The following is a 17,903-nucleotide window of genomic DNA, read 5'->3' as shown; positions in this document are numbered from 1 at the left end:
TTGCTCTGACTCTCGGCTTAATGAGCTCAAACCCACTTCCTCCATCAGTAGTGATAAGGCTCAAAACTAACTTACCTGTGATTGAACAGCAGTACAAGTGGAATTAACACATTAGCATTTCCCCCCCATGTTTCTATTTTTTAGAAGTGCAGATTCAGTTTTCAAGTGGAAAAATGACTTTGTGAATACTTACATCTTCTATGCATGCTGAAAGCTGTAAGTTTTAGAGTGGTGCAGGTCCTCCATTATAAGAACTGCATTGCACGCAGGTGTGAACTTTTACCTGGTACTTGCTGCAGCAGCTATAACCTCTTTCTGTTTTCAAACTTCTGGCTAGAAATGTTAGTCTAATTCACATTACCCTCCAACAGTTAGACTGGAAAGGAGTATTAAATCAGTCCCCCCCATATTTCGGGCACATGTATTTTTCCAGGGGTCAGGAGTAGTATGAATTAGTGTGACCCATTTAATTTGTACATTTTTAGAATATTTCTACATTTTTTTTTTAAAAGATCTGCAAACAATCAGCTGGTACATTACTCAGTGAAGTTGTGTTGCGTAAGTTCAGACTGTCATCTCACATAAATCAGGTCAGCAAGTGGAACAGTATTGGAGAAGTAACTGCAATGTGAATATAAGAGGGGTTTGAAAGTGAGAAGGGAAGTAGTATTTCACAGTTAGCTACATAAAAGATATCTAGCATCCACAACTGAATTCAAAGCATCTGCAATGCTTAAGAACACCTAGAAGGAGAAATGGTCAACTGAATTTTATCTTATAGAGTATGGAAACACTGTCGTATGGGGAGTAGTAGACTCCACAGGATGAGAAGAGGGAAAAGAGGGCTGTAGTGCAAGCCCTTCTTAGGAAGCAAATTGCAGGGCATTTTGCTAGTTAGATTTAATGAGTTCTGGGAGTTCAAGATATCCCTTGACATCCAGGCCTTTTTAATCTCATGACTGCCCAGCAATATTAAAATATTTACAAAACTCAGCCCACCAGCAGCATTTAACCATCAAACTAACTCATCCACTGAGCAAATCAAAAACAAAGGAAGAGGAGCTTTTCATTTGACACCACATCTGGAAACACCTTCATCCTCCCACAACCAGTGAAATCAAAAGCTTTTGCAGCATGACAAGGTGATCACCAAGTTCTGCTTATTTCAGATAAGGGAAAGTGGAGAGAGAGTGACAGTAGCAGCTAGCAGCCCCATTATGCTAGGCACCATAGAAAATGACAGCAATCTAGTTTGAGGAAGAGATGCACCAGATCAGAGAAACAGTTAGGGTGCCTGTATTATTGCTATATTTTCAGAAAGCTGTGCACCAACTGTAGCTCACCACCTGCCTAATTCTTATCAATTGGCAGTAGTCTGCAGGCATCACAAGTCATCAAGGAGGACATGAACTGATGTAAGTTAGGGGCTTTATAAATTTGATTCTGGGGAGTTTGTCATTTATAAGGAGTAGTATGGTAGAAAAATATAGCTTTACTCTGAAAAGTCAATAATATTCTGCTGTGTGGTGCGCCTAGCAAACAGATTTTTACACACACACACAGGCTGTTTCTTTCATACAGCACTCATAATAAAAATTCTACAGCTTGAATTATTCTCTGTATCTGTGCAATACCATTGTGTTCAGTTTATTAACTTGATGCTAATGGGATTACGCAGGTAACCTGAGGGGCCAAGGAGGCCCTGATTTGCTTTGGAAAGAAGGGAAGGCCAGAGTAGTAGAATTTATCTTAAAAGATGGAGCCACTGATGCCGAGAATGACTGTCCATGTGGACAACCTGAACAGGGAGTGGGTTAACAGAAGCTAGTCTGGGGAAGTACTGAATCTCTAGTTGGCACTGACTGCTGGGCCCCCAAGTAAAAGCAACCACAGGAGGGTAAGCTTCCCTTCTTTCACACGTTCTTCCTGCAGCTTGCTTAAAAGAACTGTAAAAACAATACTTTTTTCTTTTTCTTTTGTTTTGCCCTCTCCTTTAGTATTGCCTTTGTTTGTCTACATTGTCCCTTTGCTTGAAAAGTAAGAAAGCAGAAAACAGGATTAGAGGGAACAGAGGAGCCTGAGGTAGTTGCTGCTACCTTGCTTCCATCATAAAGGGGGAAGAACACAGTTCTTCTGTACATCTGCTTGGGAAAACAGATTAATAATCTGTTCCTCCTACTCCAGTTTTACTAGAACTAGAAATAATTTTCAGAAAGACTGATTTTATTGAACAGTTTATTCTGGCTTAAAATAAAAACCTTACTTTCATGTAGCAAAGTACACTGAAGGTATGCCATGCTGCTAGTTACTGGGGTACAAAACACCCCAATTAGTAACCCAAACGAGTGTGGGAAGATGCATCAACTCAGACCTTCACAGCATGTATCATTGGTAATATTTACAATTTCTCTTGTTTAAATAAGCCTGGGACACCTCATACAGTATACATGGTTATTGCAACAGTACAGCACTTGCCTTTATGTTCAAAAACCTCAGAAGTTGTTCAGGATCATGATTTGTGGTTCCCAAAAAGGCATTGTTGTTAACATGCAAAAAACATTACTAAACAATATTACCTAACTTCTACGGCTGCCAATACTGGACCTTAATAAGGAAACCAATTACAAAATACTTCCTTGTAGTGCTATACAAAAAGATATAAAATTAAGATAAGATTCTATCAACCACTTTTAAATATTCCAATTTTCCAACAGTGCAGTTTTCCACATCTTTATCACCACTGAACATTGAAGATAAAAGTTAAAAATCAGCAAATCAGATCAAAGAAATTTAATCTTTGGATCCCTTTATTCCTGTGGCCTTCATATACACATACAAATGCAAATTACCAGATTCCTTTTTCAATTATAACTTAAACACATCAAAAAGTTGTAACTAGTAATTTAGAATTGACAAAAAAAATCCATACCAAGTCATTTATGGGTTTACTGGTCTAACAACCAGAATTTGTAATGTCTCCAAGCTAGACTATTAAAATGCAAACAACTTCAAACACTAAGAATTCTCTTTAAATTGATTATGTCTAATGGTATTACAACAAAGTTAACATTTCAAGAATTGACACATCAAGGCATATTTTTATCCCAAGCATTTTAGAAGGAGCATATTAACTCACATGCCTGGTCCATTTTTTAAAAAGTGAATATTTACCACTAAGTAAAATTAATTGCAAGTCCTGACATAACAAAATGTTTTATTTTTGTTCTTATTTGAAAAAATCTTAATTTGGTTAAATCCTGTGATATGCCAGTCATTACAAAATGAAGTTCTTGCAAGAAAGAAGAGTATCCAGTTTTGTATAATGGAAGAACATTTTCAAATCTTCATTATAATCCAAATGTAAAAACCAAAAATTTAAAGCCTGAAAAGCTACTAAGAAAACAAACTAACTCAGTGTTCTTTAGCATATCAACTTTTGCAACAACATAGTATGTTTGCTGACTTAAAAATGTTTATTCTTTAAAAAATTAGTTGCTTTTTATACAGCTATACAAAGTTTAACATTTCTTTGGCAATGGGATATAATGGAATTTTACAACTATATAAAAAAGTTTCCTTTGCCTAAGAAACAATATTTACTGTGTGTACATATTGGTCTGACAAAACAAGTTTTCTACTGTCCAGCACCCTAGTTGACAAGGTACAACTATCTCAAAAGGGATATTACAGGATTTCCAAAAAACAACCTTCAGTGGATCAAAACACTCACAGTATCGACGGCCTTCTGCATACAATTGTCCTTGTAACTTGCGGCAATTATTAAATACAGTTTAGTAATAAGAAAAATCCTTTCAGTGATGAAAAAATACTTAAATTCCATCGAAGTACTGCTTTATAGCTAACTATACATAAGAAATTACTTACCCTTCTATCTCAAATATATTTAATGCTCCTTGTTTTCAAAGATGGCCATTTTTCAAAAAGTAACTGCATTACCCCCCTTTGAAATTAAATAGTTTAATCCCAGTGCTGGTGACAAGTATACAGCAAATTAACTTCATTCTTTGCGAAGACTGAAACTAATTCTCTTGACCATGAAGATCTAGAAGTCCACCTGGTTCCAGCTTTCTTGTAGACTATGCAGAAACTTTGTTGTCTTTCTAGAAAAGACATCAGAAAGTTATATTTTGTTCAAACATATTTGTAGTCAAACTAGTTTGAGAATATGGAAAGTGATTAATTGATGTTAGATGACCACCAAAAAAAAAAAACAAAAAACCAAACCACCCAAAACACCACATCACAGTATCTTTCCCAAAGGCTATTAACAGAACCACAGAAAAATGGCTTTTTATAATTAATTTAACTTCTATTCAATGCACCCCTCGTAGTCTGGCACACTTCATGGAGACTCGTCATCCAGGCTTGGAAACACTTATGGCATTATAATTTTTGTAAAGATATCAACTTTCCAGTCAGTCTAGTTGCTGCATTATGCACCCACTTCTGCTCAAGCCTCAGATGCTGCCTCACTCCATATCAATGCTACTGACTGGATAAAGCACGCTCCGCTCCTAAAGGAGCTCAAAACTCCAGGACTAACCCCTACCAGCTTGTGAAGCATGCCGGACGCAGTCAGGAAGGACTAACCCCTACCAGCTTGTGAAGCATGCCGGACGCAGTCAGAAAGTTGTACCAATGCAAGAAAGTTCAGGATTCCATAATGAACCAGAAAAATATCACGAAAATTTCTAATTGACAACTTCCTCCCCTCCCTTCCCAAGTGAACTATCACAAGAACATGTATTCAACCTGGGCCAGAATTTTAACATAGGCTTACTTCTATCTATTTTTGTTTACTTGATGTATGACACTCACTCAGTGTGGATAATAAACTATCACTTTAGTATTTTTTCTGGTCTGACTAATTTTCTGGTTCTAGAGCAGCAATGCAACGTTCGGGAAAATGTGAAGTTCCCATATAATTGGTTTTCATTGAAATAGTGACGCTATGAAAGTTTCAATATTGGAATCAATGGAGCTATGACTAATTATGGTTCTTAGTAAAAATAAAGCAAAAATCCTTTTAAAAAAGTGCCAAATCTATCTGAAGTGTCCCTTTAACTAAATGCATCACTTGGCAGTTGATACTTAGGGATGTCCACCTGCTCTGCCCCTCAATCATGACTCCAAAAGAGTACGTCATATAACTTTCTGAGGTGGTTGTTTTAGAGTTTATATACTTTGGGGGAGGACTCTACTTCTCACCTAACTCAGTGACTCTGCCCATCATGAACACAAACTATTTCAGTTGGGTAACTACTGTCTCATCTTATGCTTAGGGGGACTTCAAGCTTTCTTACTGTTATATTTATATAATTAAGAAACTTAAATTAAGGCAGCAAGGAAGTATGGATAAATTTGAGCTATTTTTGCAGTTCAACAGTGGATGACGTGGGAAATTCCCTTTCTTCCAAGTTCTTCCTATCCCTGTGCAGCATTCCACTGCAGTTTTTATAATGTCAAAAAGTGAAAAATCATCATCTTCATCAGACCTTGCATAAGAGCAATTTATAAGCACACTAGAAATTTTTTTGGCCATAGCCTTAATTCTCAGTTTGATTTTTTAGAGTTGAAATGAGACTTCTGCAGAAGGCCAACTCAAGGCATCTGCATCTCTAAGCTCAACTAACATCCTACTCTGAGGGTTTAAGTGGAATTCAACAACTGCATAGGCTTTGTGCTGACCCCTCAGAATGGGAGTGAATTTAATCCCTAACGAACAGTTTTTGTGGAAGACTACAAAAGTAACTTGAGTGTGAAATGCTTGAGCAGGATGAGAGCTTAAAGTGGCTTACTGCTGTCTTAGAAAACTATGTGTTTCTCCATCAAAGAAAATACCAGAACTATGGAAATAATTTTAAAGCTTCTAATATTTATTTTGTTTACTGTGAAAGGTTAAAAATGGGTGATGAATCCTGGAGTAAAGGAGTTTAAGCTACAAAAAGAGTTCAACCCTCTTCTTCAAATCCTTGTATTTTCAGAATACTGCTTAAGAAATGCCTCTGTTCCAACTGCCTTTCCTGTCTGTACAATCCCAAAGGACACTGGATTAGGTTCTAAATTCTTATTGAGGATGTAACTAAGAAAATAACAAAACACCCTTCAAATTGCACTAAACAAAATTCTGTTAATATAAGTATATTATTACCCTATATTCAAAGTCAGCAAACTCCCTGCCTCCACGACCACCTCTGAAGCCGCCACGAAATCCTCGAGGAGCACCGAAGCCACCTCTTCCACCCCCACGTCCTCTGCCACCACGGAAACCAATTCCTCCTCTACCACGGTAGCCGCCACGACCACGATTTGAACGCAGTGGTATGCCAAAAGTCTCCGCATTTAACCTTCTTTCTTCAGCCCAGGTTGGTCTCCGTTCTCTATCACATATAAAGCGGTAAGAGTCCTTTAAAACACGTCTAAACTTTCACTTTGAAACAGCCTGTAATGAGAGAGCCTGTCCAGCAGCACCCAAGTCACCACAAAAGGCTCTAAAATGAAACACTTCTGCTTATCTTTCATATTTAAGTTTTGCTTGATGTGATACCTGTTTGAAGGTATTTGAATGCCTGGCACAATCCTTTTAGTATAATGGAAAGGAATGTTTTGCTGTAGCTATATACTGTAATATTGAACTGAGAGTTTCACCTTAAGATGGAATGCTGTGTTGTGTACACTACATTCTGCACAATTACAAAGGCTCTAAGTTTATTCAAACAGGAAATTGAGAAAATTAGTACCAGGAAACTTGAAGTCAGGCCTTAGTTTCCTATTTTCTCTGATGGCACTGAAACAGCACTGAACCTCAAACTGGTGAAAAGAAGTTACAGAAAACTAAATTCTTGTCCTTCCTCCTATCAGTGCATCACTGGGGAAGCGCTGAATCAACTCTCAAAAAGAGCATCGCTCCATCAAAGGACCTGTGTTTTATTTTGCACATTTTTATACTGGGAAATTTTAAGTCCTACTTGCACTTTGGTTGCTTTCCAACCAGTCATCAACTTCATTTTTAAACTATAAACAAATTAATGCTGATGCACTATATTATGAAATAGACATGCACTGAGGAGACTAATGGGCTTCCCACTACAGACATACCTATTGTCATCACAAGAGATGTTATCAAAAAAGGATTTGGTTTTGTCATAGTAGCAGTTGGGTCCAAGTGGATCTTCTTCATCAGCATTCCCTTCACTGTTTTGGGTGTCAACACCTGAGTCTCCTTTATCTTCCCCATTTACAGGCTTCTCTGGTTTCTCAAGTTTATCTTCTAGAAAAATAAAAATAATCAGAATTCCTCCATTCCAATAAGATTTAACAGAAAAGGCCAATACTAACTTGTGACAAAAATCTAACCCTATAATAAAAGAACAAATTTTTAAAATACAAAAAAGTCCTAAAGCCTAAACATTGTTCCACTTTTTAAAAAAAAATCTGACCTTCATATGGTTCCCATATGAAAGAACATATATAGCAGTTAGTTATGACTCATAATTTAGAGGGGAAACTTCTGGAGGATCTAATACATGGGAATAACCATAACTCCATTGAGAGAAGGTGAGTATCCAAATGTAACTAGTCACAACTGTAGCCGTTTATTAACTTGACCTTCTAAATTAGGATGTGTGTTATTGCTGTCCAATGGACTGAGGTCCACTTGATTTTTTGCAGATTAAATAAGGTGGTATTAGTAGGGGAGATATTAAAATCATTTTATAGTTATGGATGTATACTAGTTTGGAAATGTGAATTTATTAGATTCTTAACAGGACTAAAGATCTGTATTATTTAACATACACGAACAGAACATATAATTAATTAAAAAAACTTTGCCTCTTCATCCTCTTTAAGGGTTGAGGTTTATCAAAAGAACTTCTGATATACTACAGAGGACTCCACTGCAATGTTATAGTGCATTGCTAAGTTAGCCGGTTCTGTAATAGTCCCCAAAAGTTAAATTATCTTGCTTGGATCTCAATGCCTTGCCAAAAAAGGAAAAAATAAAAATGATACATCATCAAAAGCTGAACTTTTTGTACATCAATGTTAAATATTTACAACAATTCCCCTTAGCACTGTGTGTTAGTAACTTTTACTAGTCTACTGCCATACACTGCACATAGTTCCTCAAATGAACATGCAAAGCAGCATCTTCGTTCAGGACATATCTACCTAAGACAGACCACCACCAGTAAAAGGGCAGTGAAGACGCCCTCTCTGCATAGAAATGGCTGCAAAAAATCTGATTTTATATTTTGCCAGTCCCCATATTTTTAACTCTTGCACTACAGAGCTCTAAAAACAGTTACTAACCTTTCCATAACTGTTTTTCTTTGATATGTGCTGCACATGTCCATTCTGCTCTAAGGGCGTGTGCGCGCGCTCCAAGCACAGCCACCAGAAGTTTATTCCTCGGTGGTATCCGTTGGGTGCTCGCTAGTGCTGTGCACTCACAGCCCCAGTATAGGCGCCCAGCCAACCTTCGCCCCTCAGTTCCTTCTTTCCAGCCAACTCTGAAGAGGGGTAGGACGACGGGTTGTGGCATGGCCATGTGCAACACATCTCAAAGAACAACAGTTACAGAAAGATTAATAACTATTTTTTTCTTCAAGTGATTGCACAGACATGTCCATTCCACCGTAGATTGCTCCCAAGCAGTAACACAGGTGGTTAGGTTGGACTGTAAAACAGCGTGTCTGGAAATCGCATCCGCCCTGGCCTGTTGAGTAATGGCACAGTAAGTAGAAAATGTATGCACTGATGACCAAGTTGCTGCTCTGGAGATGTCCTAGATAGGGACCCAGGCCTGAAACACCACTGATGAAGCTTGCGCCCTCATGGAATGGACAGTCAGGATAGCTGGCAGTGGAACACCTGCCTGTTCATAACATGTACGAATGCATGATGTGATCCAGGAGGAGATCCTCTGAGCAGAGATGAGGAGGCCTTTCATCCTATCATCTATGAAATGGTTTGGTCCTATCAATATAAAATGCTAGGGCACATCTGACATCTAGAGAATAGAGATATTGCTCCTCTCTATTCACGTGTGGTTTCAGGTAGAAAACCTGTAGGAAAATTGCCTTTGATTACTGTGAAACCACCTTCGGGAGGAAAGGAGGGTGAGGGTGCAACTGCACCTTGTCCTTAAAGACAACCATGGACAGGCGCTCTGAGTTAGGGGCATGGACCTCAGACTCTTCTGGCCAAAGTAATAGCCACCAGAAAGGCCATCTTCCAGGAAAGGTATGACGGGGCACATTGCCAGTGGCTCAAATGGAAAGCCTGTGAATTTTGATAGAACCAAGTCTAGGTCCCACAGGGGTATGGGGCTCAGAATTTGAGAGTATAGCCTTTCCAGGTCCTTGGGGAAACAAATGGACGTCTCACTCGAGAAAACGGACAGGCCGTCTACGGGGGTAGGGGTGAGTATGGAATGCAGAAATTGCTGCGAGATGTACCTTAATTGATGAAACCCTGCTGTTTTAGGTGTAGCAAATACTTAACAGTCTGCATCAACAATTGCATAGGTGAGAGATTGAGTTGGGAACCCCAAACAGAAAAACTTGGTGAGGTAAGTAGCTCTGGCAGAGGGCTTCCTGCTACCTAACAGGACTTGGCAAACCTGCTCTGAGTAGACTAACTCTGTACTATTCAGTCATGGAGCTTCCTTGCAGTCAGGTGGAGAGCGCTGAGGTTCAGGTGACACATGGGGAGAAGAGCACTTCTTCCTGCCTGTTCAGGTTTCACATGGCTGTGGTGTTGTCAGTGAGCACTAGCATGCTCTTGCTTGAAATGTGAGACAGGAATGCGTGACATGCCAGGCGAACTGTCCTGAGCTCCTGGACGACATGTAACAAAAGCTTTTCTGGGGGACCACAGGCCTCAGGTTCTGAGGGGCCCTACGTGAGGTCCCCAGCTTAACTCTGATGCGTCCAAGATTAGGGAATACGTGTGCAAACCCCCAGAGGGTCCCACTACCAATCAAGGGAGGTGAAGACCAGGGGAGGACTCTGAGAATTGAGTCCACATAATGACAGTTTGGTGAGTACACTGAGGCAAGCCAAGCCTGAAGGGACCTGAGGTGTAACCTTGCACATTGCACCACATACGTGCATGAGGCTACGCAGCCTAAAAAGCTGAGACAGAAATGATGGTTCTTGATGTGCGCTATCAGTGATGTAATTGCCTGAAACCAGCCTTCCAGGAGGATGGTCCTGGCCTGGGTGGAGTCGAGAACCACTCTGATCAATTCTATCCTTTGTATCAGAGTGAAGATAGACTTCTGCTCATTTATTAGCAGGCCCAGGGTCTGGAAAGTTGACTGTCCGAGGATTCTGCTTAAGCCTTGGACCAGCCTTTGATTAGCCAGTTGCCTAGATGGGGTAGATTTGCACATCCCCTCTCCATCTTCTCAAGAAAGCCACCACTACTGCCATACACTTTAAAGACCTGTGGGGCTGCCAACAAGTCAAACGAGCACTGTGAATTGGTAGCAGGTTTGGTTCATGAAAAACGTGAGAAACCTTCTGTGGCCTTGGAAAATTGGAATATGGAAATAGGTGTCTCTTAAATCCAGGGCAGCTTACTAGGCCCCAGATCCAGGGAGGGGATGATGGAAGTTAGAGAGACCATGTGAAAACTTCATCTTGAGGTAGCTGTTGAGGTGACACAGGTCTAAAATAGGTCTGAGACCACCACTGGCTTTCGGGGTTAGGAAACAGCGGGAGTAAAATGCCTTCCCTCTTAAGTCCTATGGAACCTCTTCCACGGCTCCCACCAGGTGAAGGGCTTTCACGTCCTGGGCTAGAAGTTGTTTGTAAGAGGGTTCCCTGAACCCACCTCCACGGTGTTCAGGACCCTATGGTCTGTGGTGATGTGAGACCATGCTGAGATGAAGTGGAACAGGCAGTTCGAAAACCAAAGGGGACACAGGATCCAGCGATATAGGAACTTGTGTAATGCCTTCAGGCATCCCATGAAAAGGACTGTTTCGAAACCCTGGAATATCTGGGTGGAGCTGATAAAAACGTGCTGCCCAACGGGACAGGTGTCATCCTTTCAGAGGCCACCAAGAAGGAGCATCTCAAATGGGGCCCTGGCATGGGGGAGGGAAGGGAGGAAATGCCCATGGGTTCAAAAGAGGTCACTACATAGGTAAAGGCCAGTGACCACTGGGCCAAGCAGTCGCAGGCATCTGTTGCTGGGTCGATGGCGGGGCTAGGAGACTGGAAGGATTACGGGGGTGACTCCTTGGGCAATAGGGGTATGATTCAACCTGACTCCAAGGATGAGCCTTCCTTTGCGGACAATGGAGGTGTGGTTCCCACAGGTGTTGGAGATCGGTTCTGGGACAGGAAAGCTTGCACAGGAATTAGCAAGGACAGTTTCCCTCTGGATGGTGTTGTGGTGCCCAGAATCGGATGGCAGCTAGGGGCTACCTCCTCCCTCCTGCCCACCAGCACCGATGACTTTCGTACTGCTGGTGATGGCAGTACCTAGAGCACCAGTAGGTTTCTGGCTGTGGCAAATGCCTCGGGAATGGATGGCACAACAATTGTGATAGCACTGCTCTCCCTCCGGTGTCAACAGCTCATCTGGGACCAGATTCAACGGTGCCTGCATACAGGTTGGAGGTCAATGGCGCTGCCTGCAAAACTGAGGCAGAGGAGTGGTCCCACCTAGGTTGCACTCCACTCTCCGTGCCTAGCCTTCTTCTGAGGTGGAGAATGTTCCCTCTTGGCCAAGAATGGCAAACAGTGCTGAGATTTCTGCTCAGTGGGAGGCGGCCTCCTCACCAACATTGAGAATCTCGGTGCTGAGTCCAACCGGCTCAGCTCGGAGGAAGGAATGAGCACCGCCTCCATCAATAGGAACATTAGCCTGCCTCCCAGTCCTTCTTTGTATGAAGCTTAAAATCATGGCAGATCTGACAGCAAACAAACACTTTCAGCAACTAGAGTGCACGTCATTCAAAGACAAAGCCCGGCTGCAGGAGGAACAGGGCTTGAAGCTCACTGACCAGGGCACACCTTGGAACTAGGGGTAGATGAAACTCAGTTGATAGTTAGATAATCTAGCTGACACTTCTCCTTCAGTGATTTACACTCTAGAAGTTCAGAAAAAAACCCAAAGGAAAAAGTCCAGAAAATAGCTTGCTGTAGCAAGGAAAGCAGTTCCAGTGACCATCAAAGGCAGTAAGAAGGAACCAATGGGCCACAAGTCAGCGAGGTCCTTTATACTGGCACTATGAGCATGTCAGAATCGACCTGACGGATACCACTGAGAAAAAAAAAAAAAAAACCTTCCAGTTGCCGTGCTCGGGGTGCACACCAGGAGCAGCAAAAGCGTTCTAGAAGTGTGGGGCCACTGGCACCCAAACCATGGCACTGCCTTCATGCCACCCCTGCCCTCACCCCACCAAACCTTGCACCACCACTTCCCCCGGAGACACATCATCTTGCCCTCACAACCAGGTAAAAAGAGGGCTATGCCCTAGTGCGCAAACTCCCACAGTGGACTGGACATGTACAATCCCTCAAATAACTACTCCTCCTCTGGCTGCTCCTAGAGGAGGAGAAAGGAAAAGAACAACAAATGGATACACTGGCAGAGAAAAAAGGAACACATATCCTCCTTTCCAATGAAAATATTTGCTCCAAATTCTCATTTTGGTATCTCACTTGACTTTCATGTACTGAATTAATGGACTATTGACTGACTTAAAAAACTGGCTAGGGAGTGAAATACATACAAAAATTCCAGAGTTGGAGCATAATCTATGGATTTTTTCCCCTACATCGCACCATCTTTCCAGAACTCAAGCATTTACTACCTTTTCCTATTGAGAAAGACTGCTCATAAACAGGGTTGCTAGAAAATACACCTGCTATAGCTAAGTAGCACGATTTCAGATATTTTGTATTTCAGAATTGAAAACAAAATTCTTTAAAAACCCAGCCTAAAATACTAAGCCAAATATTGTTTAGAAGGTCTTTCAAGCCATTAATACATAAAGAATCAAATTTGTTAGTTTTTTTTCCATGGTATCTATTTTCCATCAGTTTATAGAAAGCAAAGGTTTACTATGATATGGCCCTTAAAGAAATTTTCCCAAAAGAGCCTTTGCTTTATTTAGTCACACAGTCTGTTTATTCTCCCATGCTGAACTCTAGAACAGAAGTGAGTTTACCTTTTAATTTAAGTTTATTATGAAATTCTCTATCAATTTCCTCCTTGTTGAATTGTGCATTTGCACTTTCAAAGTCAAAGTCCTTCTCAAACTTCATTGGGCCATCCCGCCTAATACCAAATCGTCCTCTGCCACCACGGTGACCACCACGGCCTCTTCGTGTTGAAGGTCCACCTGGAGCTGTGAGAATTTTGGATTTGAAGAGATTTACAACTTTAAGAATGCCCAGTATGACAGGTCTGTATCTCATGCACCAACTTTCTGCATCTCTTGCGAGCAAATATTTGTTGTATCAGAGAGCACCTCACAATCTTAAATTCACCTATAATAAATACTACAATAGAATAGAAGTTAGGCCTTCCATGATGATGTTCGAATACCTTGATTAAGCAAAGATTTAAGTCAGAAAAAAAAGAGTGAAAAAAATATTGTTTTGAATGTAAAGATGTTTGCAACATTTTATTCTTTGACAACTTCTATGATAAATGATCAGGGCTTCGGATTTCACACCTGCTGTATTTATCATCTAGTTACTAATATTTGCTTTTACAACACCACTATTCAAATCACTACTTAATGCACTGCCATCAGGGCACGTGTTTCCTTTACACATGATTTTTGCTCCTGGTATCCCATTTCAATACTAACTGTTGTCATCCATAAGTAAATGACATCGGTTCCCTAAAACTAATTAGGTGGATTTTCTATAATGCTGTGCTCTGTACTACCGTGAAAGTTTGCATGGTTTTAAGCTTTATGAATTATAACTAGAGAAAAAAGTTTCCCATCACTTTTCTACTATAAAGTGAGTAGTTATGAGTCCTCCCCCGTCGGTAGTCATCTCCCATCCTCACGGTAGATCTATCGGGAATTGATATATCGTGTCTCATCTAGACACGATATATTGATTCCTAACGTGCTCCTGTCCTCCCCTGTCGACTCTGCTACCTCCACTCCCCCAGTAGAGTTCCAGAGTCAACAGGAGCACTTTCGGGGATCAATATATCACATCTAGATGAGACGCGATATATCAATCCCCAATAGATTGATCGTTACCCACCAATCTGGCGGGTAGTCTGGACGTACCCTTAGCTACTAAAGCATTAAAATTAACGTCTCATAAAACAAAGGTAAAGTTTTTCCTCAAAAAAGATTTAATTTACCGATCTGTCGCTTGTTTTCATTTCTGAGTTGCTCATTTTCTGGTCTTGAAACCTTGTGTGCTTCAGCTACAGATGGAAAATAATGTAGACGAGCAAGTCATATTTTTAATCATTCTTCTGTACATAGCTATGTTATATAGAATTTCAAAACCAGGTAGGTGATAAAGCTTAACAGAATTATAACAATTCCCCCATCCTAATGATAGAAATGTGTTTTTTAATTTAAGAAAAATTAAACAAGTTAAGATTACTAGAATTCATTGGTAAAAAAGATGAGATGTCAGACGTCCATTGGCACAAACTACCATTATGCAATATGAACAAAAATACACCTTAAAACTTCACTTAAAAAGAATCCATAAACCATTCAAAGGAGAAAGCACAAGACAGGTAAAAGGAAAATATCCAAAGTACTACCTCGTCTGTGCTCCTGATTCTCTAAAGATTTTTGGCTACCAGATGTGAAAGGTCTGGTTGACACAGGACTCCTTCTCCCAACAGGTGCTGGAGCAGGTAAATGGGCTGAAGCTGTTTGGACTGCTTGTTCCATGGTTGGGCTCTTTCTCAAATGGTCTATCTGAGGACTTGAACGACCTAAAATGTAACCAGGGAGATAATTTCTTATCTACAAATTTTATTTGTTGCTCTCAAGTCAACCAATCTAGACTGAAGGGGTTATCTGCCTTACCAGTCAAGACAGCTGTGTCCAAAGAGGAAATAAATATTTCTGCACCCTCAGATCCACTAATCCAGACTGAAGAGATATATAGCAATTCCCCTTCCCCCAGTCTAAAAGAAAAAAAAATGGGTAGGACAATTAATTCCTACCAACCCAGCCACAAGTGTTCTAGCTATGGAATGGAATTTTCTGATGTTTGGGTGGTAGGAAATACTCTTCCCTCTTCCTTTCTGTGAAGACTGAGTAGAAGGTAACTGCCCTCCCAATGGCAGATCTGTACCTATCTATATAATTAGGTTAGTGTACTGCCGTGTGAATGTTCTACAAATTAATGAACAGTAGGCAGATGAGCTGTGTAAGCTTCTTCACAGAGTTCTGTCCATACACTTCAGTCTATTTTCAACACACCTGCTACCACAGTCAGAGGCATCCCCTGAATAGACACACCCAGCCATGCATAAACTGCACAATAGCATGAGTGATGTTGACAAATTTCTACTAGAAAAAGGGGAAAAAAACAAACACCGCCCTGCCCTCCGCAAAAACCTCACTTGTGATTCAGATTCCAAGAGATTAAAGAGACTGAATCAACCCACTGCCTCCCCCTTGCCCACCTTTTTTTTTAAATTATTATTATTATTAAGCCACAACCTAGGCCTGGGACCTGGAACAAGGAATGAGTGCCAAATAGGTGCCTGACTGGAAGGTTTAGGCAGGTAAGGCCTTCAACCCAAGACTACATCTTACGTTAGTTCTAAATACCATACAATTTTAAATATATCCACAGGAAAAAAACCCAAGTTGTTCTTTTAATAGTTAAGTTTGAATTTTCAACACACTTTCCCAGTTATTGCAGCATCATTTCTACTACCACCACAACTTTGGTAACTGATTTCATTATGGACCCTGAAAAGAAGAATCTGTTAGTCTCTGATCACAAAGTTCACCTAAACCTTGACAGAAAATAAATTAAAGTTAAATATTTTTTCATCTTTTAATAACTGGAGGATCAGTTTTTCCTCACCACCCCAATGCCATTAATAAAAAGTTATTTTCAGAAGACTAAAACAAAGAAAAGTTCAGGAGTAAAGTACGCCATAGAGATTTGGCCAGGCAATTTCCATTACTATTGGGTTCAATGGCTTACCCCCCACATGCCACTATAAAAAGCAGATGTTGGAAGGAGTGTTTTAAGCAAGACATGAAAAGTAATTCTGTTCTTCTCCATGCTTATAAGGCCTCAGCTGGAGTACTGTATCCAGTTCTGGGTACCACATTTCAGGAAAGATGTAGACAAATTGGAGAAAGTCCAAAGGAGAGCAACAAAAACGATTAAAGGTCTAAAAAACCAACATGACTTGAGGCAAGATTGAAAAAAATAGGTTTGTTTAGTCTGAAGAGAAGACGAGGAGCAGAGGAGGAAGACATAACAGTTTTCCAGTACATAAGATGTTGTTACAAAGAGAAGGGTGAAAAACTGTTCTCATTAACCTCTGAGATTAGGACAAGAAGCAATAAACTTAAAATTGCAGCAAAGGAGGTTTAGGTTGGACATTAGGAAGAACTTCCAGTCAGGGTAGTTAAGTATTGAAACAAGCTGCCTAGGGAGGCTGTGTTATCTCCTTCACTGGAGGTTTTCAAGAACAGGTTAGACAAACACGATCAGGAATGGTTCAGTTATTACATAGTCCTGCCTTCAGTGCGGGGGACAGGACTAGATGACCAACTGAGGTCCCTCTCAGTCCCATACTTCTGTGATTCTGTATTTGGAATGTGGTAGTTGATACTGACAATACAACTTAATAGCTCCAAGGATATTAAGAAAAGCATAACATAAGGAATAAAGGCTTCACAACAGGGTTAAACAGAATTTTAGAAGTCCCTCAGACCATATACATCGGAGAATTTAATGTTTATCATGCTATCTATGAAATTAATCAAGGAATTCTCCAATAACAATTACAAAGTTTTCACATTAACGACATCCAATGTTTATTTTAACAATCTGAACTAAGCAGTTTAACTTTTTTTTGTAGAAGAAATTCTCCGGGTGGTGACCAGTGCTATAACTACATGCAATACAGCAAGTTAAGGAACAAAGACAACACCTTTTTCTTGCTTGTCTTGGCCAGAGCCACTTTTGTTATGGAATATATTTTAGCTATTGTGACTTATAAACAATTAGCTATCATTCATTCCATTTTAATGGGACTAATGACAATTACTAGGCCTATCACTATGATTAGTAAGAAAGATCAATTAGTCACTCAAGAACTTACCTTGAGATAGCTGTGTTTTTAGTGACCTGGCATCTGTTGTAAAGACGGAACCAACTGCACTGCTTTGGGATAAGCTAGCACTAGCTGAAGTTTCTGTTCCAAAAGATGTCAAGGAACCCCCTGCTTTGAAGAAAATAAAAGAGCTGTAAAGATTTAAAATTGATTTCAATTATTCTGTTTTGTGGGTACCATGTCATTTCTTTTTAATTAGGACAAATCACTTAATTGATAGTGCTTTGTTAATCATCCTAGAGTAATACTGAAATAGACAAAAATTGCACTTCTAAAAAAATCTCTTCAACAGATATTATGACTTCATGTAATGTAACTTGTCTTGTAAATCTGCACAGCTTTGGAGAGATAACAAGGTTAAGATTTAGTAATAAATTGCAATGGACATCTCATCATGATGAGGTGACCTTGCAGCAAGTTTTATAAGCCTAAGGAATCCTACTGACATACAAAATGGTGATGCTTGGACAGTAAGCATCGGTGACAGAAGCTTGGCAGATAATGAAGTACGTTTTCTGATAATCTGTGTTGTAATTCAACGTTTCTGTCTCGCCGAT

General features: G+C 40.2%; 1 protein-coding gene across 3 annotated transcripts in view; it reads right to left on the bottom strand.

Moving 5' to 3' along the window:
- Positions 1–2,218: 2,218 nt before the first annotated feature.
- LSM14A (LSM14A mRNA processing body assembly factor) overlaps positions 2,219–17,903 on the bottom strand; it is a 32,027-nt gene continuing 16,342 nt past the window's right edge. Inside the window, exons 4-10 of one of the 3 annotated variants that reach the window (XM_030581495.1) lie at positions 17,335–17,457; positions 14,794–14,970; positions 14,377–14,442; positions 13,214–13,393; positions 7,120–7,288; positions 6,173–6,401; positions 2,219–4,121 (exon numbers count right to left, since the gene is read on the bottom strand). In XM_030581495.1, coding sequence (XP_030437355.1) covers positions 4,098–4,121; positions 6,173–6,401; positions 7,120–7,288; positions 13,214–13,393; positions 14,377–14,442; positions 14,794–14,970; positions 17,335–17,457 — 968 coding nt within the window. In that variant the 3' untranslated portion in view covers positions 2,219–4,097. Of the gene's footprint in view, positions 4,122–6,172; positions 6,402–7,119; positions 7,292–13,213; positions 13,394–14,376; positions 14,443–14,793; positions 14,971–17,334; positions 17,458–17,903 lie in introns of all 3 variants that reach the window. The other 2 variants (XM_030581493.1, XM_030581494.1) reach the window with 2 other exon arrangements.

The sequence above is a fragment of the Gopherus evgoodei genome, chromosome 12, assembly GCF_007399415.2.
Source record: "Gopherus evgoodei ecotype Sinaloan lineage chromosome 12, rGopEvg1_v1.p, whole genome shotgun sequence".
NCBI lineage: Eukaryota > Metazoa > Chordata > Testudines > Testudinidae > Gopherus > Gopherus evgoodei.
This window is presented reverse-complemented; position numbering and strand designations above follow the sequence as displayed.